The sequence below is a fragment of the Mugil cephalus genome, chromosome 9, assembly GCF_022458985.1.
Source record: "Mugil cephalus isolate CIBA_MC_2020 chromosome 9, CIBA_Mcephalus_1.1, whole genome shotgun sequence".
Classification (NCBI taxonomy): domain Eukaryota; kingdom Metazoa; phylum Chordata; class Actinopteri; order Mugiliformes; family Mugilidae; genus Mugil; species Mugil cephalus.
The window spans coordinates 6,842,048-6,865,518 of record NC_061778.1 but is presented as its reverse complement, the minus strand read 5'-3'; the positions used below and the strand labels follow the sequence as shown (position 1 = coordinate 6,865,518).

General features: G+C 41.1%; 2 protein-coding genes across 10 annotated transcripts in view; both read left to right on the top strand.

Annotated features, from left to right (window-relative positions):
* frya (furry homolog a (Drosophila)) overlaps positions 1-8,173 on the top strand; it is a 47,236-nt gene extending 39,063 nt beyond the window's left edge. For 4 of the 9 annotated variants that reach the window (XM_047593869.1, XM_047593866.1, XM_047593870.1 and 1 more), the window contains exons 49-63: positions 427-591; positions 881-955; positions 1,042-1,212; positions 1,378-1,386; positions 2,665-2,865; positions 3,139-3,282; positions 4,110-4,264; positions 4,356-4,563; positions 4,833-4,982; positions 5,067-5,165; positions 5,253-5,336; positions 6,036-6,053; positions 6,295-6,405; positions 6,502-6,707; positions 6,793-8,173. In XM_047593869.1, coding sequence (XP_047449825.1) covers positions 427-591; positions 881-955; positions 1,042-1,212; positions 1,378-1,386; positions 2,665-2,865; positions 3,139-3,282; positions 4,110-4,264; positions 4,356-4,563; positions 4,833-4,982; positions 5,067-5,165; positions 5,253-5,336; positions 6,036-6,053; positions 6,295-6,405; positions 6,502-6,707; positions 6,793-7,051 — 2,055 coding nt within the window. In that variant the 3' untranslated portion in view covers positions 7,052-8,173. Of the gene's footprint in view, positions 1-426; positions 592-880; positions 956-1,041; positions 1,213-1,377; positions 1,387-2,664; positions 2,866-3,138; positions 3,283-4,109; positions 4,265-4,355; positions 4,564-4,832; positions 4,983-5,066; positions 5,166-5,252; positions 5,337-5,513; positions 5,518-6,035; positions 6,054-6,294; positions 6,406-6,501; positions 6,708-6,792 lie in introns of those variants that run through there. The other 5 variants (XM_047593867.1, XM_047593871.1, XM_047593874.1 and 2 more) reach the window with 4 other exon arrangements.
* Positions 8,174-8,514: 341 nt separating this feature from the next.
* brca2 (BRCA2 DNA repair associated) lies at positions 8,515-23,344 on the top strand. The gene is made up of 27 exons (XM_047595204.1): positions 8,515-8,666; positions 8,979-9,079; positions 9,309-9,536; positions 9,877-9,937; positions 10,218-10,264; positions 10,358-10,386; positions 10,489-10,597; positions 10,699-10,754; positions 11,686-11,776; positions 11,923-12,480; positions 12,590-17,983; positions 18,222-18,320; positions 18,401-18,467; positions 18,547-18,968; positions 19,069-19,259; positions 19,340-19,527; positions 19,632-19,802; positions 20,259-20,631; positions 20,708-20,863; positions 20,967-21,111; positions 21,190-21,302; positions 21,398-21,593; positions 21,684-21,850; positions 21,936-22,074; positions 22,157-22,413; positions 22,655-22,774; positions 22,854-23,344. Exons 2-27 carry the CDS (start codon positions 9,025-9,027, stop codon positions 23,208-23,210), a joined length of 9,789 nt encoding a protein of 3,262 aa, XP_047451160.1. The 5' UTR covers positions 8,515-8,666; positions 8,979-9,024; the 3' UTR covers positions 23,211-23,344.
* Positions 23,345-23,471: the final 127 nt, after the last annotated feature.

Sequence of the window (23,471 nt, the reverse complement as noted above, 5' to 3'; positions counted from 1 at the left end):
AATTAGTCAAGCAGAGCAGAGCTGGAAAGTGATGTGAAAGATACAGGCAGGGTGGTGTATGTGTGGGAACTGAACAGGGAGGTATTTGTGCAGTTCATGAATGGCAGGAAATGATGTCAACTCTGTGCTGCCGTCCTTTGTATGTGAATCAGCGAGTCGCAGCAAATAGCCAGCAGTGCTTGTCTGAAGACAGCTGTAAAAATTTCTTAAAATATCCAGATATTTTTAGACAGAACTATGAGGCAGAATACTCCTTTTTCTTCCAATCCTTTGCGCTTTGGAATAATAACTGTGACGACTGATAAAGAAACAAATCGATGCCAACTTATCTAAGCATTGACCACTAGACAGTCGGTCGAAGTCTAGACGAAGCTGAAAGTCATGGACTGAATGAGCACCTGCTTGTGTTTGTGCCCATGCTCTTAGACGCCAGTGATTGGACGGCGTTACGACGATCTGCAGCGCTCTCCGGGCCAAGATGTGAAGAGCAGGACGACAGCAGTGACCCGCAGCACATCCTCCACGTCCTCTGGATCCACTTCCAACAACGTCCTGGTGCCAGTCAGCTGGAAAAGGCCTCAGTCCTCACAGGTCAGGACCTATTCTCATTTCTGTTAACGTTTGTAAAGCCCACAGTTTGAGAGAAGAGGTGTCAACAGGTCAAAACTAGTTACACCTGGCTTCAAAATGTATCTATATCCAGATGAAGAAATAAAATGTACTGTAATTTGAACAGTCAGAGCACATTAGTGGTCAAAGACGTTATTATCAATATCCAGATAAGATGTTGATAGCAGTTCTAATCAGGACATAAAACTGTGTTGTGAGTTGATTTCTTTTTTTTTAAACATTTCTATCTTCTTTCTTTCTCCCTCTCCAGAAAAGGACGCGGGAAAAACTGGTGAATGTATTGTCTCTGTGTGGACAAGAAGTGGGGCTCACAAAAAATCCATCGGTATGTTTTTATTTTCACAGGCCTATGAATTTTAGCATCTTTATTATGAAAAAAATTCAACATTTTTTTTCCGTTTCTCTGTGTAGGTGATCTTCTCCAGTTGCGGGGAGCTGGACCTTATAGAGCACCAGCCCAGCCTGGTGTCCTCCGACGAAGGGACCCGGGAACTAGACAACATGGACGACACCACCTCAGAGCAGCAGTTTAGAGTCTTCAGAGACTTTGACTTCCTGGATGTTGAGCTTGAGGATGGAGAGGTGAGTGTCACAGCCTCTTACATTTGATGTACGACAACGACAACATGGCAGTAAGAGAAACGCCAGTGACATTAGCGAGAAGAGACACAGAGTGTTGTCCTCTGAAGAGCACTGCACTGTGTAATGGGGTTTCTTTTTCTGTTTTTTTCTGTCCTCGCTATCAAGGAGCTACAGGTAAGTTTAGCCACGTTGCATTTTTTTGACTTGCTGTGTTTGCTTGCGCAGAATATTCAGTCAGCTGCCACACTGATGACAAAGAGTAGCAGATGTGTGTGCATGTTGTGTAATTTAAAAACCTGATTGAGTTGCAATGTTCCGTGTAGTTTATTTCTTAAAAGACATCACGGTCTATATGTGAGCATAACGCATCTTTAATCAGGATGATTGAGTTTCTGCTGTGTTTGATCATTTAAAAATCTTTGTGAGAGTATTGATGGTGGTAATTTAAACAAAATTCCCATTTTTATCTATGATTTAATGTAAATATTCACAGTTTTCATGCCTTCGAAAAAAGGTTTGCAAATATCTTTTCCAGTGATCACGTAATGCATGTCATGACATTTTAGCTCCACCTAGAGACACAATTTAGTTGTTCTTTTTGCCTTCACACTAAAATCATGATTTATACTTACTACACACATTGATTCTGCCCTGGATTATTCACTAAACCAGTACAGGAATCTCAATTTCCCTTCACTGGAGGAGATATGCATGAATGCTCTCTTTAAATAGTTAAATTTATTTGTTGCATTGTTCTAATAATTATCAAGCTTTAAAATAAACACACATTACATCATTATATTTTCAGCCTTGAGCCTCATAAAATTTCACATCGACTGAAAAAAACAACTCAATAAAAGTGCAGCATAGACAGTTTTATTATTTATTGAAATCAAAAGTTAGATGAACTAACAAGGTCTGAGGAAGGAGTTCTCGTCAAACTGCATTTGATCTCATATTTTGGATGATTTCCTTTGAAAATGAGCAAAAAAAAAAAGAAAAAAGGCCAAAAAGCTTTGACTTTGCTTTTTTCTTTGAGTAGCCGGTTGTAAACTAAACAGGGGAATCCTCCCTTCTTTGACCTGTTGATGTGGAGCTTTGGTGGAATGTGGAAAGTTGGCTGACTTAAAAGTCACTCTGTATTCTAAACAAGAGACAGTTTGAACAAGAGGATTCAATCGTGTAAATATAGAAAGGCTGACAATATCTGAGAGCTCTCTATACGATGGTTATAATCTATATTCATTTACGTCTGTATTAGCTTGTAAATGTATCATTACCCTGCATCCAGTATTCTTACATTTTAAAGGAAACCTCCCCACTCCTTGAACTCCTTGCACTGCATGGTTGTGTGAAAGTATGTGCAGGTTGTGTGTGCATGGGTTTGCTTAAAAGACTGGACTGTGCTGAAGCCTGCATCTTACTAAATCAAGGCTGTCCACTGTTCCCCAGGGAGAGACTATGGACAACTTCAACTGGGGGGTGCGTAGACGCTCCATGGACAGTCTGGACCGTAGTGACCTGCAGCCCCTGGAGGAGAGTCAGCTGTCCAGCAGCATGCCGAGCCTCAGCAAGATCACCCATGAAGACTCAGATGAGTCATCGGAGGAGGATTCTCTCTCTGCCAGCCAGATACTCTCTCACTCACAGCTTGTAAGTTCATATATTATATGTATATATGCCAATAATTTAATGTTGAAAGGAAGAAAAAACCTAGCCCTATAGCATATGTAGTATACGAGTGCAAATATTAGTTTCGACTGTAATGCTAGAAACTAATTTTTAAAGCTCAGATTGAAGAATTGTGGCAGATGGAAAGTGCAGCTGTCATCCCACACCTGTCTTGTTCCACATTTGTCTCACACTCTAACACAAGATTTTGCAGTTCTAATTCTTTGTTTTTTTTAAATTGTGTATTTTTTTCAGATTGTCAGCCTCTCTCCGACCGCTGAAGTCAGTAGCATGGACTCTCCCTCTCCCTTTTTCAATACAACTTCGGGAGATTCGACTCCTCTGAACACCAAAAATCCTAGTTTCGAGGTCCAACTGCCAGAGGACTCGAAGCAGCGGGTGAATAAGGGTTTCAGAGTGTCTGAGATTCTGGGAACTACTAATTCCTATCGCAACTCCATACTGGAGTTCTTTACTAATTTTGCCAAATAAGGAGCTAATACGCTGCATCTTTTTCTTGTGAAATGTCTTGGATGTTACATGTGCTTTGGGTTAAATGTTATGACTTTTTCTACATTTCCTCTCTTTAAGGTAGAGCATGAGACTATCTTTCTTAATATTTTATTAGTTGCATGCAAAAGGAGAATGAACTAAAACCTTTAAGCAGATGATCCATAACGCTTTGGGCTCTGGGCTGGTGTGTCCCTCTTTTTTTTTTTTTTAATTGTTGCAGCGATTATGCGGGATTGTTATTGGGGATTGTAGCCATTTGTAGAAAAACAAAATCTTTCTTTCTGTGTCTTGTCTGTTTAAGGCAATGTGTATACCTATTGCTTCTGTGTGGGTGGCTCTAAGCAACAACTAAAAACCTGTGGCATGTGGAAGGTCAAGAAAGGTTTACACATTGCCTGTCCAAAAACTACGAGTGTGCAGGGCCACAACTCTGGCTTAAAGTCAAGCTATTTTATAAACCGATTTAATTGGCACAGTCTATGCACACTATATTTATTGAATAAAAAATAAAATTAAAAAAAACAACCACAAGGAGTTTCCATAGGGTCCCGTGGCAAGGTTAGTCTATTTTACCCACATAATTGTCTGTTTTTATCATTAAGCAATAACAGGGAATGATAACTAAATACATTTCATGCATGTTGCCTGTTTGTGACTGTGGCTAAGTTTTACCAGTTGCAGGGAAAACATGTGTTCCTCTTTCTTTCTTTCAGCATGAGGTGACACAAGAAGACGAAGACACCAATGTCCACGAGGACGACCTGTCTCTCTCCATCAGTGAACTGCCGCCTGAATATCATTGCGGTGACAGTTTGATGGTGGACAGCGATTACAAAGGAGAACTGGACGTAGACAGCTTCATCCCTAGGTGGCTACAGTTATCTGCAATATAATATGCAAAGTTGAAAAAAAACAAAAAAACAAACATGATTTGTAACTCGGCATATATGTGTGTCCAGCCTTGCTGAGGAAGAGAGAGACGACACGCTCGATTCGCGTTCTTCACCGCCGCCGTCCCCCTTCTTCTCCGCCATCCTCGCGGCCTTCCAGCCAACGGTGTGCGACGACGCAGAGGAGGCCTGGCGGAGTCACATCAACCAGCTTGTGTCTGACTCGGACGGGTCCTGCGCGGTGTACACTTTTCATGTGTTTTCTTCACTCTTCCAGGTACGAAAGAGAAGTCCCAAGCGGCGTGTCAGGTCTGCCTGAATAATTAAACGGAAAGGGTAACCGGATTAGTTAGCTGGCTGATTAACCTTTTCAGAGAGTCTTCCTTTCAGAAGAGGTCTGCTTAATTACAAATACAGGACACCATGCGGATGCCTTCCGTTTGAAAATCTTCTGAGACTCATTAACCAGATGTTTTTCACTCCACTGGTCAAATGTGACAGGGTAGAATTTCAGAAAAAAAAAGAAGCATGTTTTTTGGTTTGCAGAGTATCCAGACCAAATTCTGTTCCTTGACCTGCGACGCTGTGAGTTACCTTGGTGATGGTTTGAGAGGCTTAGGCTCAAAGTTTCTGAGGTCTTCACAGATGCTGACGTCATGCTCAGAGTGCCCGACGTTATTTATTGATGCGGACACGGTAAGTGATCCCACCTGTGATACTTTTCTGATTTCATATCACTGACGGTTAAACAAATTCAACAACAGATTCTCACTTCTACAGATTATGTCTTACGGACTACTGGAGAAAATGAAATTCAGTGTGTTGGAACTTCAGGAATATCTTGACACCTACAACAACCGAAAGGAGGCGGTTCTCACTGTAAGGAGATTCATCATTGTGCCAGCCGGCCTGAATGTCACTTTTATGTTGTTTACATTGTGATCACATAATCTCCTTAACGAACAGTGGCTGAGCAACTGCAAGGCCACCTTTCCCAAGAGTGCAGGAGGCACGGTGATAACATGTCAACCAATGGAGCATGAGGAAAAGGTAAAACTGTATATTTTTAAGGAACTTGAGCAATAACTGATGTACTGTCGTGGCAGCTGCTAATGCATTCAGCCAGTGTACATGACAATGGTTGTTGATTCTCTACCAAAATGACTTCAAATACTAAGGATTCCATTTCATCTGATCTCTCATACTGCACTTTCTGCATTACTGTAGCTCTGTGAGTGTTACCTCTAATTTTCTCACACTCTGCAAACGTCAAGCACCTGACAGCTTTTGAGTTTTTCCGCACGTCACGTCGATTATTTGGTTCTCCGGTGTGCATTGTGGTCATTTTCAGCTCTGCCGGGCATGAGAGCAACTTCTCCTGTGTGCTGCATTTGATGTAGCTGTAAACAATTGCACTCACTTCACAACTGAGGGAAGTTAACAGCACAATAGAATGTCTTGGTGTTAATTAGCGAAGAGATTCCCTGCAAAGTGAGTGCATTTGTGGTGATTAGCAGGCTAAAGTGTTAATTTGCTCAGCTTGTTTCACTTGATGAATTCAGCCTCGTTTTCAGTTTACACACATATCGACCCTCACTCTCCTTCCTCCATGCATGTGGCTAGAACTACCTGTTGTAATTTTTTTTTTACCCACGTTTAAATGGAAATAAATGCATGCCCTTTATTCTCTCTCTCTTTTTTTTCTTACTTCTTACTTCGTCTCTACTCTGTAACATGCTTGCTTGGTAGCAAATGGAATCTCTGGCTGTAAGTTGGATAAGGCTTGTTTCTACTCTCCTTTGTCTGAAAGCCAACCTTGTATTTACTGTTCTGTAATTTTCAGCAGTCTTTTGTAGTTGTTATATCTAAACTCATTGTCGACCAAAAGCATTACCCAGAAAATGTCCAGTTAAGTATTGAGTAAACCCCAAGATCGAGAAATCTAGCTGATTTGAAGAGAGCAAGGTTGTTTTTTTTTGCTAATAACTTTTGTTCTTCTTTCTTCCAGCAACTGGAGCTCTGTCAAAGACTCTACAAACTTCACTTCCAGTTATTGCTGCTTTTTCAATCCTACTGTAAGCTGATTGAACAGGTCCACGCAATAAGCTCTATTCCTGAGGTATGCGCATTTTCTTTTCTTCTGCTTTTGAATCCATGACACCCGCTGTCTGATCATTGTCCCTGTTTAATAACATTAATCCCTTTCGACGTTCAGCTGACAAATATGTCCAGAGAGCTGAATCATTTAAAGAGTAACCTGAGGGCAGCAGCAGCCTCGGTGACGGATGATGAGCTGGCTGGCCGTGAGAGCTCCTGCCTTGAGCCCACTCTCTGCTCCTCTGAGGCCGCTGTGCAGGCCATCCTCGAGGGTCTGAAGAACAATGAGTTTCCCACAGCAATTCGCTGCATTCGAGAGTGCAGGTAAGATACGCAAAATGTTTTTTTCTCTTTGTAGTGTGTGCAACTAGATATCACATGTCAGTGAGTACCTTTTGTTTCTTTGCAGGACAATTTGGCCTAATGACATCTTTGGCAGTCCTTCTGAGGATGAAGTCCAAACGTTACTGAACATCTACTTCAGACATCAGACTCTAGGTCAGACAGGAACATTTGCTCTCGTGGGCTCAAAGCAGGACCTGACAGACATCTCTGCGAAGCTGATGGAACTTAATGGAGAGACTCGGGACATGATCCGGCGAGCTCAGGGCTACAGAGCTATCACGGCTTTTCTTCCAGACTCCAGGGTTTCAGGCTCGACTCTCTGATGCCGGTCTGACAGCGTGTTACACCTGGTGTCATGCCTCTCTTCCTGTCTGGGGTAGCTGCTATCATCTCAGTGCTCTCTCCTGGGAATAACCAAACCCCTGTTTCCTCTTCTTGCTCAGAGTACATCAGGAAGTCATAATGTCAGATCTTCAGACGTGCAGCAATACTGTTGTTTTTAGACAGACGAGTGACTTTGCTGTTGTAAACAGAGTTAGGCTTTTATTGCACTAATAATAAGAGAAACTGTCACAAAGCGACCACTTACTACTGAGGTCACCAACTTTCACATTTAACAGATGACATACCAAAGCTAAATGATTCTTTTTCAGTTGTTTTGTTTTATTTGTCAAGGGAAAATGTGCAATCCTTCACTGAAGTGGAAGACGTTTACTGTCTCCTGAAAGAATGTATTTGAATATCATAGCAATGGATCACATGGACACTGTTAGTACGGAAAAAGGGAGGCCTCGTGACTTTAGTAAAGTTGTGGGCCTTGTGTGTGTGTTTGTGTGTGGGTGCAGGTGTGCTGAAAGTGTGCTTGAGTGTGTAATTTTAAATCTGACGACCATCACAGATGGAATTATTGATGCTGATTGATGAAGTGGTTCGTATTAAACTACATGCTGCAAATCTACTGTAATGTCCCTCCAAACCTACATGCAGCTGTGTGGGTTATCTGTTACTTAAAACATCTTACTGTACCTTCTAACTGTGCAGCTTTTAGCAAATAGATTAGTTATTTATATTGTAAGCCAGAGAAAAAGATGCTTTTATCAGACTAGATTTATAGAAAACAAATATTTTTGTTTCATCTGTTAAAACCTGCCAAGCTTGCAAATTCTATGTACTATAAAGTGTAAGAGTAATGTTTATGAACAAATGCAGAAACTATTTTAACTGAATAATTGTACATAGTGAAAAGGAGGGCTTGGCTCAGACTCATAAGATTGTATTTTTATGAAGTTACAGTTTGCATGCAGAATGAGTTGCAATATATTTGCAAAGCTTCCACATGAGTTGTTGCAGCCTCTTGCCTTGTAAATACTACTGCCTTTGCAATGTACTGTACTTTGGTGTTCTGTACACTTATGTAACAATACAATAAAACTTACATTTGTTAATCATGGTTTAATTTCCTGACTTTGTTAACTAATAATAAAAGCTCTAGCTATAGTCAATCTTAAGGAAGGGGGCGGGGTTGGTATGAAGACAGGAAGACGGAAGCCTGCCTTTAGAAAATAAAAGCATCCTTACGTTTCAAGCGTAATCATTTTTACTTTAACACATGTTAAATACACATACAATACACATGTTAACAACTGTTTTAGTATTGTCTTCTAATAATATATTATGCTTGTTACATTTGTTTTAATCAACTAAATACGCGTCTCCGCAGTTTTATTTGAAAAGTATTTTGAAGGCGCTATAAGTTCCGGTACGTGGCGCGCGAGGTTTGTTTATTGCACGCACCAACTAGCTAGCTAGCAGACTGACCCGCTGTGAATAAATAACTTACTTATATGTTGTTTTACCCAATGGTTTTGCAATCCGTCTAAAGCATCTCGTCAACGTTTTTATCCATGGTTTCATCGCGGCGTGAAAGTCCAAACTCTTGTACGTCGTCATGTTGTTTAAGTAACTTGAAAACTTATTTTACTATCTGGTTTCTTTCAGTGTAAAGTTCGCCGTGATTTCTTAACGTTGACAACCAACAATAACAAACCCCAACGTTATCTGCCTGACAGTTTTACTGGAATAGCTTTGCCTTTAGCTCTGTTTATTAGCGGCTAATTCGTTTTAGTGGAATCGGAAGCTGCAGCAGGCTGTGATGTATCGCATCATTGAGCTCGAAGCTAACAAGCTTAGGCAGTTTCTGCTTTTTAGTGATGATGACAAAGTAATGATTAAAATATTTTTTCTTCTCAGGCCAGGTATGCCACGTAGCAAACTATAAGAGTTACGCAAGTCTGGAATGGATTCAGCCTCAAAGCAAATGTACGACGCATTCAAAGATGATATATTGAAAGGTAAGATGACATTAATGTGAAGTTGCAAAGGAGCAGAGCAGACTCTGATCATCATTACAGTTACAGATGCTATTTATAGCCTGGGTGGCTGCTGCAAACAAACACTGAATATTATAAGCTTTACTTAGTTGCACAGTCCTCATCTTTATGCATTTACACAGTAAAACTATTCTTTTGTGGTTAAATGTGCTTATGAATGATCTATTACCAATTATTTATATTTTTTTAGAATTGGGACCACTGGATCCCAACTGGTTTGAGGTACTGACAGCTCAAGCTAATGAAGAAAATGTCTCGGACCAAGATGAGCTGTGTGCAAACCAAGAGGGATATTTTACAAGACATTTAGACAAAACTGCAGTAGACAGTCAGCTGTTCTCAACCCCCAAAGTTTTCAGATGCAGGCGAATTGTGTCAGATGAAACGGATGATGAGCATTCGTTCACTGCTGAACAAGGTAAGATTTGATTGTTGAAGGATTTATGCAGTAATGCATATTAAAACACCTTTTTTTGCAACTTTGTAGTTTTTCCATATCAACAATATTGATATAATTTCTTACAAAAGTTGTGAACCGTTCCCCCACCCCATCCTGGCGGCATCCCCACATATACATCCACATAAATACTTGCATATCAATATGTAAACAATATTAAAACACTTTCCATCACATAAATGCTCGCTCAGTGAGAATATGGATCTGTTGTCATAATTTGCAGTTTGCTACTTTTGTCTGTATTGTTGAGTCTTTCTCATGGTTGAAAGTGAAAATTATGATTCTTCATGTTGCATCTTAGAAAAAGGACCATTACCATGGGCAGCAACAAGTCCAAATTTGTTTCACACGTCTAAACAGAGGTGAGTGCAACAGCAATAAAGAGATTAGTGTTTAAAATATTACACAGTTTTCACAATGTTGTTCTTGTAAGTACCATTAGTGGGAACGAAGTTTATCTTTATCAAGTGATTTGTCATAATGTGATATTGATTATAAGTAGCTGATTTTAACATAAAACTTGAAGGATTGTATTTTGAGAAAAATATGTTCATGATGAAGTTTTATTCTCTAAAATTTTCCATTCTGAGCTGTTTTCTTGATCATATTGCTGAAGTTTTTGTCTGTTTTTGGTCATTTTAGAGTCCCAGTTGACACATTCAATGGTATCCAGCCTCAGGACACTTTTGGTGAGCTGAAAATCCATCCCTGTTTCATTGGTATGAATTGGCTAAGATGTAATCATCGGTGGTAACATTTGTTGTCTTCTGCTGTTCACACAGGTCTAATTCACACTCCACATAAATCCACAGTAAGTATTTTCAGTCTAATATCAGTATTTCTGTCATTGATTCTCTGGAACTGTGTTCAGGAGTTAAAGTTTCTGCTCTTGTAATCTCTTGTGATGGTGCAGATCAGCTATGCCAACCGTATTTCTGAAAGTCTTGGTGCACAGATCAATCCTGATTATTCATGGACCAGTTCGTTGAATACCCCACCAGAGTCATCCACTCTGATTCTATGTAAGTAAAAGAAACAAACCGTTGTTTTAAAAGTGAATACAAATATGTGATTTTGTTTTGTTTTTTTAACTAATCTGTGTATTTTTTCATTTTTTTCACAGCTAAAAATGAAGAGAGTTCTTGTCCGGAGACTGTTGCTGGAGACAAAGATGTTGTTGTGAGTACTCCATCCAGCGCAAACACACAACAGACATCATCAATCTTTCTCATTCTGTGTTAGTTTCATGTCAGTGACACGCAAGCTTGAATTAGAAACTTGACATTAAAATGTTTTGCTCAGTTGCCAAGACAGACAGTGCATCTGTTCACCACAACATCGTTGACCTTAGACTTTCATAGTGCTGGAATAAGCCGTCTAATCCCATTCCCAAATTTATGGAAGTAAGCCAAAAAAATATCAGCCGTTTGTGCACAGCACAGGCTCTGTAAATGGAGAACAGCAAGGCTCAATCTACACGGCACTATTCAGCTTGAGCTCGTGTGGCACTTCTGGGAAACCTGCATGTTATATTTTTTAACAGCAAAGCAGCACTTAGATATGTTACATTTAAGTGTCTAAAACCAAGCAACTGTGTTTGTGTGACAAACAAAAATATAATTTTAACCGTTTTGGACATTTTTCATGTAGTCCCTCCATATTACAAACTCAGAAGGAATTGGACATACTAACATGAATATACAGATTAATATAATGCTTGGATGGAAAGCCTTAAACCCATGGATTACAAAAATGCAGGCCTAGTTAATATGTATTTTAAACCTCTTAAATGTAAGCGTAAAGCCAAAATGTCAGTCACATCTTGCCGCTTGATTTTAAATCCATTGTGGTTTTGTACAAAGGTGAAATTACTTAAAGTACTTATAAACTAAACTGTATTCCTCACATTTTAAAATCTGAAATATGATCAAAGTAAGAAGAGAGGAACTGATGTTGGAGGATGGTACGTCAAAGAAATGAAAATTGCATATTACGCTATTATATATTTTTTTTGTTATTGTTGAATAATGCAGATGAAGCAGATATGGTAAGAAAAAAATCATTCATATTACTTAACATATTTTGTTTTCTTTTTTCTTTCCATTCCCAGTTGGCGTGGAAGCTTTTCCCTTCTCTTTCAAAAACATCTACAGTTGGAAATGAACTGGCCAAAAACAGTGATATGCCTTCTGTTTGCGAAGGTACTGAGATTTTCCTTATCATTTTTCACTAATATTTTAAAGACCGCATTAGTGCAATGTACATATGTTGGTTTGCGTACACTTTTAGAGGCATAATATTGATATTATATTGAATTTAATACTGACTGCTTCTCTTTTGTCAATAGGTGCTGCTTCCCCCGAGGCTTCATTAAAAAAGACTGATGGCATTTGGCGACAGAAGCTGCCAGATGCTATTGAGGATGAAGAAATTCGCACCACAGTAGCAAGTGTCCTGGATGGAGCCGAAAATGCTCTCTCACTGTTTTTTGCCAACAGTAGTTCATCACTGAGAAAAGTGAAACTCGACAGAGCCAAGCGGAAGCAAATCACTCAGACAAACGTAAATGGCTGTGGTTCTCCAGACATCTCAACAACAAACCACACCAGTGAAGAAAGAACACACCACCAGGAACCTGGCAGCATTCCCTCATCACCATTGGTAAAAACTGGAGACACAGGACTGAGTCAGTGGTCCCCATTGACTTTATCTCAAATGCCACCTTCTGTGGATGGTGATATTTTAACACAGCGGCTGAAGAACTCAGATTCTGGGCAGTCTGTCAGACCACTCATAAAAGTCACAGACTCTGGAGTTATTACAAAAAAGAGAAAATTTGTTTACACCGTTGGGACTTTGCAACCGTCACACAAGATGGACTCATCACCAGGGATTCCAAATTCTGGTAACACATTTCTCATGCATATAAATTGTGAAAATGTGATAATATGTTCTCTATTAACATGGAAATAGTTCCCTTTCTACAATGACTGTTTTTTAATGCTTTCTTTTAGGACAAGATGTGAGTGTCAAGCAGTTGGGGAAAGGCCCAGATGAAGCAGTCTATTGCCCTGTTGGGAATACAGCAATCCAAGTAAATCTCCCTGGTGAAAATCTGCATTCCTCCGTTCAAGCAAAAATCCAGGATCTTGATATTTCACAGCTTGGCAGAGATTTTGCACAAGACTTCAGCCAAATGGCAGAACCTTGTAAACAGAGTAAAGCAGCAGAGGATACACAAAGGGATCATTTCTGTCCATCGACTTGTCTGTCTGCCATGAAACAAGCCAAGCAAAAGGCAATGCAAGCAACCCTTCGCTATGATTCTGATGGCATCAGAAAACCTGTTTTTACCACCAATCAAAATTTCTCCATCAATGATGGCGCCACAGGTGACAGTGGATTCCAGTCTGGTGTGGCAGACAACACCCATATGAGCGCATCTTCATTTGTTCTTCCTTGCTCAGAGGACATTGGTCAAAGTCAACCGTCTTTCCCATCTGCAAAGAAAGAAAAAAGAAAAGTGCATTTTGGTGCTGAATCTAAAACCACAATTTCTAGTGGACAGAGCTCCCGCCTTGAGAAAAGGGAGACACTGGGCTCTGGAGGAGAGAGTGAGCTGCACTTAGAGGGCACATCAGCGCAACTACCAACGAGTTCAGAAGGATCTGTCGATAACATTAATTGCATTCCACTAAATGGCCAGGTCTGTGGCAGTCTGCCAGAGAAAGCTGCAGTTTCTCTTCCTTCCCTCCATACATCAGGGTTCAAAACAGCTTCAAATAAGGGAATACAGATTTCCTCTGCCAACCTGGAGAGAGCCAAGAATCTCTTTGAAGAGACTGAGGGTGAAAGGACTTTTACTGATCATCAAATCAAATCAGACCGTGCTGCTGAACATACAAATAAAACAAGTAATGCATCAGTGAAAAGTACAACCTCTAACTCGAATCAGCAACTGCCTTTAACAGAAACATTTGGGGATAACACTTGCCAATTAACAGCTTCACAAATGGCTGATGTGACAGAACTGTGCACTCTGTTGGAAGAGGCAGATAGCCAATTTGAATTTACACAGTTCAAAACTGAAAAGCCAAAAAAGCATAGTCAAGATGATGCCGCCACTCCACAGAACACTGACAAGGAACTTGACCCGGATTTTCTTAAGGGTATAGATTTTGATGACAGCTTCAACTCAGATGCTGAAAAGCACATGGCAAAAACTGTGATGCCTGACCAAATGACCTCTGTTTTAATTGATAAGAGAAATAGTAGAGGAGCAGATGCTTCAAGTAAAGCCACAGGTATGTCAATGTCAAGTACAGTGACAAAAGAAAATTCCTCTGTTGGCGAGGCAACGTCCTCTTCAGAGCACATTACTGAAGGCAGTCTTATGTCAACTGAACCACAAAGTCTTGACAAAACTGAACACACTGAAACAAACAAGCTGGAGAATCCTTTGATGCGTGCTGTAGCATTTAAGACTGCAGGAGGAAATGCTTTGAGAGTTTCAAAAGCATGCCTGAGCAAAGCTAGAGCTTTATTTGCAGATTTAGAGGAGAACCTGACAGATCAGAAATCAACAGACCAGCAAATCGATGAAAATGGTGCCAAAATCAAGCATAAGAAGAGCATTCAACCTGCGGCAGAATGTATGAATGGAGGCATCAAGTTCGAACATGCTGGACAGGTGTCACATCACTCTAAGAAACCACCCGTAGATGATGTGAAAATGAATGGTATAGGTTATAATGGTGCACCGGCTTTAAAAAATGAACCATCTCCCCATGGAAACCAGTTTTCCTCTTCAAAGCAATTTTCTTCCATGCTGTGCAACACATCAAAGAATATTGATTCCTCTTCTGTCAGTAGTTTGAGCAGTGGCAATGGATTCTGTACAGCCAGCGGGAAGAAAGTATCTGTGTCAGCTGATGCAATCAAAAAGGCTGAAAGTCTGTTGAACGAGGTTCATATACTTGAGGACACAAACAAACAACTGAGTCAAAAAGCATTAAGAACAGAACAGCTCAGTGTTAATATTTGTGCTCCACCACCAAAATGCTCTGGCTTACATATAGCCAGGGGAAAAGGAGTTGGCTTTTCTTCTGCACCTCTCAAGAAAACTCCAGTTCAGCATCCACCGTCCAGTAATGTTGGGTTTCTTTCAGCCAGTGGTAAAAAAGTAGCACTTTCATCGGACGCCCTTCAGAAAGCAAAAACTCTCTTCAGTGATATCAGTTTAAGCGACGCGATGCCACACCTTTCACACCCAAGTGTGAAATACAATGACAAGAAGCAAGACAAAGCTGAAGATGCCAAGAAAATAAATTCTAGTATCACAACTGCAGGTGGAGAAAATGTCCACATGCCACGGAAAAGTCTTTGTAAAACAAAACATCTTCTGAAAGGATTTGATGAATCTGTTTCAACAGAAGCAATGCAAGAGGGAGATGCTTTGTTTAAAGCCTGTGATATGGACATGAATGATGGACTAATGAGTAAAAATGGCAACAAGAGTGTAAACTTCTCAAAACTGAAACCAGATCAGAGCTTCACAGTTAGCGGTCCAGAAAATACTGGGAATGGATCCACTCTGGACACAAGCAGCAAACAAGTGAAACAAACAGAAGATACTTTGCCACCGCAGAAAGATGGATTTCAGACTGCCAGTGGAAAAGGAGTTGTTATTTCATCCGAAGCTCTAAAGAAAGCCAAAACTCTGTTTAGTGAATGTGAAAGAGCTGAGGGTGAATTTCATATAACGGCATCACATTCCAAGACTCACATTCACGGTCCACCACCCAGAAAGGGTGGATTCCTTGCAGCGAGTGGTAAACCTATGACACTATCATCAGAGGCCCTTCTGAAGGCAAACGCTATTTTTAGCGACATCAGTTTAACTGAAGAAATCCCAGCTGTCTTGCACACAAGGAATGGGGATGAGAAACAAAACAACACTGAAGATACCGATAAAATCCACTGTGGTTTCACAACTGCGGGAGGAGCAAACGTCCATGTGTCACAGAAAAATGTTTTGAAAGCAAAACATCTTCTGAAAGAATGTGATGATTCTATTTCAACAAAGGCGATGCAAGAGACAGATGCTTTCTTCAAAGACTGTGACGTGGATGGTAGTAATGGACCGATGAGTAGAAGTGACAACAAGAAGAAAAGCTTTTTAAATCTGAAACCCAATGAAAAAGACTCAGTAAACATTTCAGTGGAGCCTGGACATAAATGCACTGACAATCCAAGCAAAGAAGAGAAGCAAAGGGAAGATACTCTGCCACCACAGAAAGGTGGATTTCAGACTGCCAGCGGAAAAGGAGTTGTCATTTCGTCTGAAGCTCTGAAGAAAGCAAAATCCCTTTTGAGTGAATGTAATGAAGTAGGGGGGGAAAGTAGTGTACAACCATCACTTTTAAAGGCTTCGGTTCATGCACCACTGGCAAGGAATGGTGGATTTCTTTCTGCCAGTGGTAAGAAAGTGACACTTTCGTCAGAGGCCCTTCAGAAAGCTAAATCTCTCTTCGGTGACATCAGTCTTGGTGCAGAAATGTCAGACGTTTCACACACAAGGCACGGTGACAAGAAAAAAGACAATGGCGAGAACACAGAGAAAATGCATTGTGATTTAACAACTGCAGAACGAGAAAAAGTCCACGTGTCGCCGAGAAATCTTTCTAAAGCAAATTCTCTCCTTAAAGAACTTGATAATTCTGTTTCAACAGAAATGATGCAAGAGGCAGATGCTTTCTTCAAAGGCTGTGATATGGACATTGACAAACGCCAAATAAGTGCAAGTGTCGGCGAGAAGAAACCAGATATAAGCATGCGAGAAATAACTTCTGAGGAGGCTGGAAATGATTGCACTGCTCAGGACACAAGCAAACAAGGGAAACAAAGAGAAGACACGTTGCCGCCACAGAGAAGTGGATTTCAGACTGCCAGCGGAAAAGGAGTAGCTATTTCATCTGAAGCTCTGAAGAAGGCAAAATCCCTGTTTAGTGAATGTGATGAGGCAGATGATAAGATCTGTGTAAACCAATCACATTTAAAAACTCCAGTTCATCATCCACCAACCAAGAATGGTAGATTTCTTTCAGCCAGTGGTAAGAAAGTGTCACTTTCATCCGAGGCCCTTCAGAAAGCAAAATCTCTGTTCAGTGACATCAGTTTTGCTGCAGAAATCCCGGGGAATGGTGACAGGAAACAAAACGGTAGCGAAGACACAGACAAAACGCATTGTGGTTTCACAACTGCAGGAGGAGAAAAAGTCAGAGTGTCCCAGAAAAATCTTTTGAAAGCAAATCACCTTCTGAAAGACTTTGATGAATCTCTTTCATCACAAATAATGAAAGAGGCAGATGCATTCTTCACAGACTGTGATATGAACAATACCAATGGACCTGTGAGTAGAAGTGGCAGTGAGATGAAAAACTTTTCAAAGCTGAAACCAGATGAAAGTGTGTCTATAAGCATTTCTGATAATCCTGGAAAGGGATGCACTGATGAGGCCACAGGCAAACTAGAAAAAGAAAGTGAGGACTCTTTGCCACCACAGAGAGGTGGATTTCAGACTGCTAGTGGAAAAGGAGTTTGTATTTCAACTGAAGCTCTGAAGAAAGCTAAATCCCTGCTGAGTGAAAGTGATGAGGTGGGGGATAAAATTGGCACAAAACAGTCACATTTCAAAACTCCTGTTCATCGTCCATTTCTTTCAGCCAGCGGCAAACCTTCAGTTCTTTCACCCGAGGCCTTAGAGAAGGCAAAAACTCTCTTCAGTGACGTGAGTGTGATCACAAATGTCCCAACTGTCTCAAACACAACGGAGAGTGACAAAGATCACAAAGATGCTCAAAGCAATATGGAAAAAATGCATTGTGGCTTCAAAACTGCAGGGGGAGCAAAAGTCCATGTGTCAGAGAAAAGTCTCCTGAAAGCAAACAACCTATTAAAAGAACTTGATGATGGGGAGAGTCATGGTTCAAACTCATGTTCAGTGAACCCACCTGACAACCGTAAGTTTGATCCATCTAAAGACAAGACGGATGCATTTCGAGAGGACAACCTTCACGACGGCCTTGAACAGAAAACGCCAAGTGTGTTGGACGGAGACATTAATCAGACAGGCAGCAACGAGGGACCTAAAGTTATGAGAGCAGATGAGTCTTCGGTTCTAAACTTTCAGTCACTTGATCTCACCGGCTGCACAGAAACTCAGCAGAGGTTTCTCGCACAGGAAGCTCTGGACTGCACTAAAGCCTTGTTAGAAGATGAAGCCGAGCAAAGTCTTTCGCTGACTTCAGAAACTGGACCACAGCAAGACGACTTAAAATCCAGAGGTCGATCTGCAGAGGAAGAAAGGGGAAGAGGGAAAAGATCCATGGAAGACGCAGATATGACTGGTGAGGTTCTGTGCTAGTACTCAAGAATGTGACTAGTATGTTTTTTTTTTTTTGTTAGGACTGCATTGCTTGTCTCGTTTTTCCTATTATCTTGAATTTGAACTATTTGAAATGCACATTGTTTTAAAAAGTACCTCACTTTCTTTATTACACATGAATGAATGAAATGTCTGGTTGTTACTTACATGCAAACTCAGCGTGTTAGCCTTTTAAACTTACTGTTTTGAAAAAAATCTAGGTGAGCCTCCTCTGAAAAAACGATTGGAAGAATATGACAGGACCATCGTTCATGGCCCAAGAAGTTCAGTACTTCACCCAGTAAAAAGTTGTCCAGATGGTAAATCACAAGCACCATAACAAGTTACCTAAAAATGCACATTTCTATCATACAATCATTTATTTATTTTTTTAATTAAGGTGTGAGGAAAGACAGAGTTTTCAAGTACAGCACTGCTCTTCAGCCAAACATCACAAAGCCACTTGGGTAAGTTGCCTGTAGATTGTCAGTCACGTTTCCATGCAGCTGACAGACAATGAACTCTTGTGTGATTTCTTTTCTATAGGAGTGGGAGAAACTTTATTGAAACACGATTCCAGGATCCAGCAAACAAAGGAGACAGCAGATTGGCACAATCCAAGAAGCCAGCATTCGTTCCTCCATTCATCAGAAGTGCAAACACAGAGGCCAATACAACACTCAAGGACAACATAAGAACACCTCCTGCATTTACTCCTCCATTCAAAAGACAAAGAAGCATTGTTCAGGAGAGCTCCTCTAAACCTCAGAAGAAGGAGGAGGATGTCTTTGTAATTCCTTATGTACCGCCCACTAAAAAAACACAAGGCAGCACAGATGAACCTGTCGTTGTTGACAGTACAAGTAGTACAAGTAGTAATGTGACAGATAATCAAAGCCTTTCTATTGGCTGTGTCAGTTCTGGTGCGAAGGAATCAAATGAGGATGACACACTTTCCAGAAGCCAAGGTGCAGTGATGCACTCATTTTTAAGTGAAATTAGTTTGAACCTGTAGATGTTCTGCGTAGCGTAGATAAGATTTGTGATTTGTTCATTGTCTCTTGACAGACATACATCAGAGTCTTGAGAGTATTGAGTTGGCACAAGACATGCAGGCCATGAGGCTCAGGAAAAAGAAGCGCCAGAACATTCGCCCTCAACCAGGAAGCTTGTTTCTGACCAAAACTTCGGGAGTGGAGAGGATCCCGTTGAAAGTGGCAGTCAGTGGAAAAGCCCCAGCAAGATACACCCAAAAACAGGCAAGACCATAACTGACGCTGAACAGTTGCATGTCGTAGTTTTGATTAAAAATACAACTTTGATCTTTTTTGTTTTTCAGCTGTATGAGTATGGAGTCCAGAAGCACGTTTCTGACATCACAAGTGAGACAGCGGAATCGTTTCGCTTCAGTTTGCTCAAGTTCATGAAAGAGGAAACATTTATAGACCGAGGTGGTGTTCAGCTTGCTGATGGAGGATGGCTGATCCCCAGCAATGATGGAACTGCAGGGAAAGAGGAGTTCTATAGGTATCAGTGAAATTAATCAGACTTTGGTAGTCAACTAATATAATGCAGTGGTAATCAAAACAACAGACTGCAAGCACAGTGTACTGATTATCTCCTGCCCACAGAGCACTATGTGACACCCCGGGTGTGGATCCGAAACTGATAAGTGAGGCGTGGGTGTACAATCACTACCGATGGATTGTGTGGAAGAAAGCCTCCATGGAGAAATCCTTTCCGGAAACGATGGCCAGCCTTTGTCTCACCCCAGAGCAGGTTCTACTTCAGCTGAAGTACAGGTACTTACATTAGTAGTAAAGCTTACTGTACTTATTATGTAAAGTACAATAGAAGACCAGGACTAATCTTGTATGTTTTATTTATGAATGTCCATGAATAATTCATAATAGATTAAAAAGTCAGAACAGTGAAAAATGACCGTTGTAGAAATTGCCAGTGCAAGTGTTCATTTATTTCTACTGAAGCTGTTAAACTCCAAATCCTTATTCTAACACCTTACAACAGCAAAACCCCAAACACTTTAAAGGCACCAACACACAAAGACAACATTTAAAGAAATTTCATGTTCACTTTAATGCGAAAACCAGCAAGTTTAAACACTGCAGAAGTTATAACTTGATCATTTTTGACGTTTTAAAATAAATTTAAATTATTAGACTAATTGTTGATTATCTGTGAGTCGACTTATTGTTTTATTGCTTGTTATGTTCAGCATTTATGTTATTTTTTTTAAGGTATGATGTAGAAGTGGACCACAGCCGTAGGCCAGCTCTGAGAAAAATCATGGAAAAGGACGACACATCCGCCAAAACCCTGGTCCTCTGCGTCGCCGAGATCATCTCCAGGGGTCAATATCCCAATAAACAGAGTCGTAATGAAACCGTCGCTCCGGAAGGCACCGATGCCAAGGTTGAAAATCCGTCTGGAGTCGTTTGGCTGACGGATGGTTGGTATGCCATTAAAGCCCAGCTGGATGAACCTTTGACAGCGATGCTTCGCAAGGGACGACTGGCTGTCGGCGGCAAGTTGATCATCCACGGGGCTCAGCTGGTGGGATCACAAGATGCTTGCCCCCCTCTGGAGGCACCTGAATCTCTCATGTTAAAGGTGCTTTAAGGACGATGTCACAAGTTACTGCATTTGCATGGCAGCTAAATAACAGGTTGTTTGATTTATTGTTTAGATCTGTGCCAATAGCAGCAGACCAGCGCGATGGGATGCTAAGCTGGGGTTTCACAAAGATCCACGGCCGTTCCTGCTCCCAGTCTCCTCTTTCTATAGCAATGGGGGACCAGTAGGATGCGTTGACATTGTCGTACTGAGAAGCTACCCCATACAGGTGCGTCGATGCTGCTTTGATGCACAGTATTGCCACAGTTTTGTCCCAGAGGTTCATGTCAGGTCATGATTGCTGCTGACCGTGTTTGCGTTACGTTGCCCAGTGGATGGAGAGGAAACCAGATGGAGGTGTCGTGTTCCGTTCTGTTCGTGCGGAAGAGAAGGAGGCGAGACGATACGACAGCCATAAACAAAAAGCTATGGAGATCCTGTTTGCCAAGATTCAAGCTCAGTTTGAAGCTGAGAAAGGTGGGAATAATGGTTTCTACAAGGTGAGGACAGAGTTGAAGGGGGAAAAAAAATGTTTTAACAAGTTGCTGTCTCCAGGTAATGTAAAGCCCCAACGCAGAAGACAAATGCTCAGTCATCAGGATATTGCAAGTCTCCAGGATGGAGAGGAATTGTATGAAGCAGTGGGAGATGACCCAGCTTACCTCGAGGTGATAGGAATCACTGTTTGTTGGATAAATTTCTCTTAATCTCTTAATATGAATGGTTTCATCATTTTACCTTTTTTTTTGCATCCATGTCCTAGGCTCACTTGAGTGAGCAACAGTTGGAGACTCTTCATACTTATAGGCGCTCTCTGATGGAAAAGAAGCAGACGGAATTACAAGATCGATATCGACGGGCTCTTGAAGGAGAGGATAACGAAAAGAACTGTCCCAGACGAGATGTTACACCCGTGTGGAGGCTTTGTGTCGCTGATTCCACGGACCAAGATGGCAATGGTACATCCCTATTAGTTGGATTCATTTACAACACTGTTATGTGCATGTGTTCATTGTAGTTATTATTTTTTTTTTTTTGCTTGGTTTTAGTTTACCAGTTGAATCTGTGGCGACCGTCCTCTGACCTTCAGTCTCTACTGAAAGAAGGCTGTCGCTACAAAGTCTATAACCTCACCACTTCTGAAGGAAAGAAACGCAGCACCGTTGAAAGCGTTCAGCTCACTGGGACAAAGAAAACACAGTTTCTGGACCTACAGGTAGTGTAGGAAACACTTCTGGAATTTTGTATATACTATGCAAGTTAGAAACATTTTCTAATATATATCTTATTTCATGGTTCAGGTTTCCCAGGAGTGGTTGTCGGCACATTTCCAACCAAGAGTCTCCACAAATTTTGTGAATCTTCAAAACCCAGAATACCAGCCGCTATGTGGAGAGGTTGACCTCACAGGATGTGTCATTAGTATCGTAGATGAACGGGGTAAGTAATTAGATTCATCTTTTCTTGTTTCTGTCAACAGTTTATTATTTACTGTTTTAATCGTTTGTGCTTTTCCACACAGGTTCTTCTCCCGCGTTCTTTTTGGCCGACGCGGATCTGAACTTTGTGAAAGTGCGCTGTTTCAGCAGTTTGTCTCAGGCTGGCCTGGAAGATGTGCTGAAACCACGTGTCCTCTTGGCTCTGAGCAACCTGCAGCTGAGAGGCCAGTCCATGCATCCCACTCCGGTCGTCTATGCTGGAGATCTCACCGTCTTCTCTACGAACCCCAAAGAAGCGCACCTGCAGGAATCCCTCACCCAAATCAAGAACCTGGTCCAGGTACAGTGTTAAGACCTCAACAGATGCTGACATGCTTCAAAATCAGCACGAATGTACAAGTGTTTATTTGTGATTATGATAGATGAAATTGGAAATGCTAAATAGGAAGTGAAATGTTTCTCAAGTATCATGGAAGTGTTGTCAAGTTAAAATTAGTTGTTATGAACAGAAATGGATTTTTAATTATGAGGAATTAGCCAAAACCCGTAGCCCACTCTGTATGCCTTGTTTTTCTTGTCAGAGTCAAGAAAACTTCTTTCTGACTGCGGAGGAGAAGCTTTCACATTTGCTGAGACCTGATGGCCTGAGCTCCGTCTCTTCTCCAGCTCTGCAGCCACAAAGCCCTGCTTCCTCAACAGCTGTGAGTTAATGTCTATGCTCCCGGTATATTATTCCTAGATACATTTATCTTAACCACTTCACGCTGTCTTTTTATGCAGGCTGTTTATCAGAAACCAATCAGAAGCGTTGGAGCTCTAACACCTGTCAGCAGGAACGTTCCTGCAAAAACATCTTCGGCAGAAAAAGATCCCAGAAGCCTGAAAAGAAGGAGAGCTCTGGCTTTTCTGTCTCGTGTTCCGTCTCCGCCGCGTCTCTCCCATCTGGGCCCAGTGGTTTCTCCTTCTGTGAAAAAGACTTTCAACCCCCCTCGGAGATCTGGAGCACCTAGCACTTTAAAAACTGCACAGATCACACCTCACAAACCCGTTGACTCCTTGGGGGAGGGTGAATGGGTGAATGACGAAGAGCTGGCAATGATCGATACGCAGGCATTGCGTGTCGGCGATGGAAAGTAGATGCATACGACTGTATTGTGACAAGCACACTTCCTCTTAAAAAAAAGAACTGTACAAATGTTTTATGTAAATGCTGTGTACATATTTTGTGGTTGTGTTGGTTGTTTCACTGGAATCATTAAAGTGTTGAATTTACTTCACATCGGTAAAATCATGTCATCATTTCATGCTGGAATCCTCTTTTCAGTCCTAATGTTTCATCTCTGCACCATTAATTCTTACTCTAATTCAGAAGTGCATTCTGTAATTTATCACTGTTTT

Coding starts and splice junctions, on each gene's coding strand:
- brca2 (XM_047595204.1), top strand. CDS start 9,025: ATGGATTCAGCCTCAAAGCAAATGTACGACGCATTCAAAGATGATATA. Junction 17,984..18,221: donor GGAAGACGCAGATATGACTG/GTGAGGTTCTGT, acceptor AAAAAAATCTAG/GTGAGCCTCCTCTGAAAAAA. Junction 18,969..19,068: donor CACACTTTCCAGAAGCCAAG/GTGCAGTGATGC, acceptor GTCTCTTGACAG/ACATACATCAGAGTCTTGAG.